The sequence below is a fragment of the Empidonax traillii genome, unplaced genomic scaffold (genome assembly GCF_003031625.1).
Source record: "Empidonax traillii isolate 1590-97213 ecotype Southwest subspecies unplaced genomic scaffold, ASM303162v1 scaffold5973:size6774, whole genome shotgun sequence".
Lineage (NCBI taxonomy): Eukaryota > Metazoa > Chordata > Aves > Passeriformes > Tyrannidae > Empidonax > Empidonax traillii.
Window position 1 is genome coordinate 2,974 of NW_020961166.1, and position 3,801 is coordinate 6,774.

At 57.5% G+C, this 3,801-nt stretch overlaps 1 protein-coding gene across 2 annotated transcripts in view; it reads left to right on the forward strand.

Moving 5' to 3' along the window:
• The window catches only part of LOC114073303 (alpha-taxilin-like), a 6,180-nt gene extending 2,421 nt beyond the window's left edge, over positions 1–3,759 (forward strand). For both annotated transcript variants that reach the window (XM_027911079.1, XM_027911080.1), the window contains exons 3-9: positions 366–656; positions 1,083–1,174; positions 1,387–1,557; positions 1,847–2,041; positions 2,651–2,770; positions 3,012–3,086; positions 3,541–3,759. In XM_027911079.1, the coding sequence (XP_027766880.1) occupies positions 366–656; positions 1,083–1,174; positions 1,387–1,557; positions 1,847–2,041; positions 2,651–2,770; positions 3,012–3,086; positions 3,541–3,744 (1,148 nt within the window). In that variant the 3' untranslated portion in view covers positions 3,745–3,759. The remainder of the gene's footprint in view (positions 1–365; positions 657–1,082; positions 1,175–1,386; positions 1,558–1,846; positions 2,042–2,650; positions 2,771–3,011; positions 3,087–3,540) is intronic.
• The last annotated feature ends 42 nt before the right edge of the window (positions 3,760–3,801 follow it).

Here is a 3,801-nt window from a genome sequence, read left to right on the forward strand (position 1 = left end):
CCCATTGTCATGCTAAAAAGCCCAGCCCTGGGGGATCTGAGCTGCCAGTTCCTGTTGGGGAGGGGGATGAAAAGCTGACAGACAACCTGCTTGTGGTTGAGTGGGGGGGGCACCCGGGGGGTAGAATTTTTGCTCTTGACAGATGTCAGGGGCTTGGTCATGCTCTGGTGATCAAAGGAGAGGCTGTTGGGAATGCCCTGCCATTGTCAGGGCAGCTGGCTGGAGACAAAGCAGCTTATCCTGCTGCAAGTCCAGCCAGGAAAACCTCCCCTTCCCTTCGTGTTGGCAGGGCTGGGAGTTGTGGGGGGGGGGGTGTGCGTGTGACCCTCACTCTTTGTGTTCGTGTCCCCCCCCCCCCCCCACAGCTCCCCTCACTCAGGAGGACTCCAAGTCCTCCCGGGACGTGTCTGAGGAGCTGAGCCGGCAGCTGGAGGACATCCTGAGCACCTACTGTGTGGATGCCAGCCAGGAGGGCCCGGGGGAGCCCCCTGAGCCCGAGGAGCCCGACAAGGGCCGGCCCGAGTCCCCCCGCAACGGGGAGCAGGAGCCGGGAGGCCCCGAGATGAACGGCGAGAAGGAGAACTCCAAGGGCACCGAGGAGGGCGGGGACAGGGACCAGAAGAAGGCTCAGGAGAAGAAGAAAGCCAAGGGTTTAGGTAAGAGGTTCCCTGCAGGCCTTGGGTTTGTCCTGCACCGATCAAATCCGTGCCCTCGGATGTGTTTGGGAATGGCACAGCGTCCTGTTCTGGGGTGGGGGGGGAGTGAGGGATGTACCCTGGGGCTGCCACAGCCTCTGAATTCCATGGATTTCTCTTCTCCTGGACACAACTGGCTCCAGCCAGCCCAGTGGTGATTCCTGCTCTGAAAACCAGGTCTCTCTCCCAGCTGCTCCACTCTTTTTCCCACTGTATGGGTTGAAATCTGTGGGGCAGAGCCCTGAGAAGACCCCAGGACCAGCAGCTCCGGCCCAGGGCTGTGAGACCTGCTCAGTCCCCTCCTCTCTTCACCCTCACGAACCAGAGCTCTGTGCACGCCATTTTATGCAGTTTATTTATCCATTTCCATTCCCTGTCTCCTGCCAGGCAAGGAAATCACTTTGCTGATGCAGACACTGAACACCCTGAGCACGTCAGAGGAGAAGCTGGCAGCGCTGTGCAAGAAATACGCTGAGCTGGTGAGTCACTCTGGGGCCGAGGGGGGGAACACAGCAGCTCAGGGAGGCAGGAGGGACATTCCAGGAAGACCCTGGAGCTTTGCAGTTCCCTGGGATCTCTGCAGTGCTGGGTATCTGGATAGGAGTGGGGGGGTGTTGGCTCCCCGTGTCCCTCAGTGGGCACAACACTGCCCTGCCCTGCCCTATCCATGCCCTCTGCTCCCCTCTCCCAGCTGGAAGAGCACCGTAACTCGCAGAAGCAGATGAAGATCCTGCAGAAGAAGCAGACACAGCTGGTGCAGGAGAAGGATCACCTGCAGAGCGAGCACAGCAAGGCCATCCTGGCCCGGAGCAAACTGGAGAGCCTGTGCCGGGAGCTCCAGAGGCACAACCGCACCCTCAAGGCAGGTTTCTCCCGGCTCTGCTCCCGGGGCTGCTCCATCCCAACCCCTTGGATCAGGTGACATGCCTGTGGTTGCTCCCAACCTGCCCTCAGGGCAGTGTTTTAACTCTGGGGTTCAGCCCTCCTTGCCCGCGCTGTCCTGGTGCTATTTCGGGGCGCAGCCTCTGGAGAGAGGGAAGGGAAAGGCCCGGAGTCCTTTCCTGATGGATATAAGGAGCAGTGGGAGGCTGGGGGGGCTCGGGGCACCCCTTTGGTGACGTGTCCCTCCCGTCCCTGCCCTCCCCACGCAGGAGGAGGGCGTGCAGCGCGCGCGGGAGGAGGAGGAGAAGAGGAAGGAGGTGACATCCCACTTCCAGGTGACGCTGAACGACATCCAGCTGCAGATGGAGCAGCACAACGAGAGGAACTCCAAGCTGCGCCAGGAGAACATGGAGCTGGCAGAGAGGCTCAAGAAGCTCATCGAGCAGTACGAGCTGCGGGAGGAGGTGGGTCAGGAGAGGGGTATCCCCCCCCCTGCCCAGGGGAGAGAATTCCCTGCTTCCAGAGGGGAATTAAACCCAGCAGATCCTCCCTCATCACATTCCTGTAACCACAGCTCTCAAGCCGGCGTTGTAGCGCCACAAAACATCGAGGCTGTGTTGGGCAGAGTGAAAGGGAAGCGAGCACTGCTTGTGTCAGTGTGGCAAAATGGAACACAGGTTTTCAAAGGCAACACTCGAACCAGAAAGATTCAGCAGGGGGAAAAGTGCACCACACACTCGCTGCTTTAGCAGAGGGAAATATCCAGTATAGCCAAAATATCCAATATATTTAAATGTGTCTGTGTCCTGTGTATCTAAATGCACCTGCAAGCACCCAGCTCTGTGCGTTTCATTCCAGTAAAAGTTACATGGTGTTTTTTTAGGTTGGTTATTTACGCCTCTGAGATTTACCTCGGTTCATTTAATGCAAACTGGACATCTTTACTTTGTGCAGGCTGTTGAGGTTCATTCATGCCCTTAACGTGCATTAATTAGACACTGCTTATAAATAACCAGCAGTAAGAATATCTGTTTGTCTGGGGGTCTTCTGAGCCTGTGGTGTTCTCTTGGCAGCACATTGACAAGGTGTTCAAGCACAAGGAGCTGCAGCAGCAGCTGGTGGATGCCAAACTCCAGCAGGCCCAGGAGATGCTGAAGGAGGCAGAGGAGAGGCACCAGCGGGAGAAGGACTTTGTAAGTCGTGGAGCAGTTCTGGGGTGGTTGTGACCCTTGTTACTGCTGGAGCCCTGAGGGCAGAGCCCAGAGCAGGTCATCCCGCATCTTGCCTTGCTTCCTGAGCAGCTGCAGGAGCTGGGCTGGAGTCCTGCTCTGCTCCTGGTGCTTCTCCCAGCCTGCTCCCATCTCCAGGCCCAGCACCAGCCGTGCAGGGATGTGCTCAGGGCATTCCCAGGTAACTGCTTTTGCTCTTCCCCAGCTGCTGAAGGAAGCTGTGGAATCCCAGAGGATGTGTGAGCTGATGAAGCAGCAGGAGACCCACCTCAAGCAGCAGGTGAGTTCCCTGCTCTGTGTGCTCAGCCTGTTTTGTTTGGGTTTCTTCTCGTCCTTCCTAAGCGAGGAACGACCCAAAGTTCCTTCATCTGGAAAACACAGGGGCAGGATCTCTCCTGGCCTTGCTATGGGTGAGCTGAGACTTCCTTCAGCAATTCTCCCTTCTAGGAGAAAGGTGCCTTGTGGTTTTTTCCCAGTGCTGGGAGCAGTCACGGGATCATCCCTCACTGAACCAGCCCCAGCACGTGCCTCCTGCCCTGGCCAGGGGATGTTTATAGGACACATCACTCTGAGGGTGTTTCCCTAGGACAGAATTCTCCCTTGGCAGAGCAGCTCTGTTTGCTGCCACTTTGTTTGTGTCCCAGCACAAGCAGCTCAGTCCCTGCTTGGCCTCATCCCTGCCCGGGTGCGGCTGTCAGTGGGTGCCCTGGTGAGCTCCCTGTCTCTCCCCACAGCTGGCTCTCTACACAGAGAAGTTTGAGGAATTCCAGAACACCCTCTCCAAAAGCAGTGAAGTGTTCACAACGTTTAAACAGGAGATGGAGAAGGTGGGTGACACTTCTGCTGTCCTGGCTCTCCTCAGTGTGAGCTGCAAGAGCCACAGCTCCGTCGTTCTGTTTAATTTGGGGTCTGTGCCAGGGGAGGGGGTGGCACCTTGAGGACATGTGGGATGTCACTGCAGTGCTCTGCCTGGGGCTTGTTTGTCTTGGGGTGTC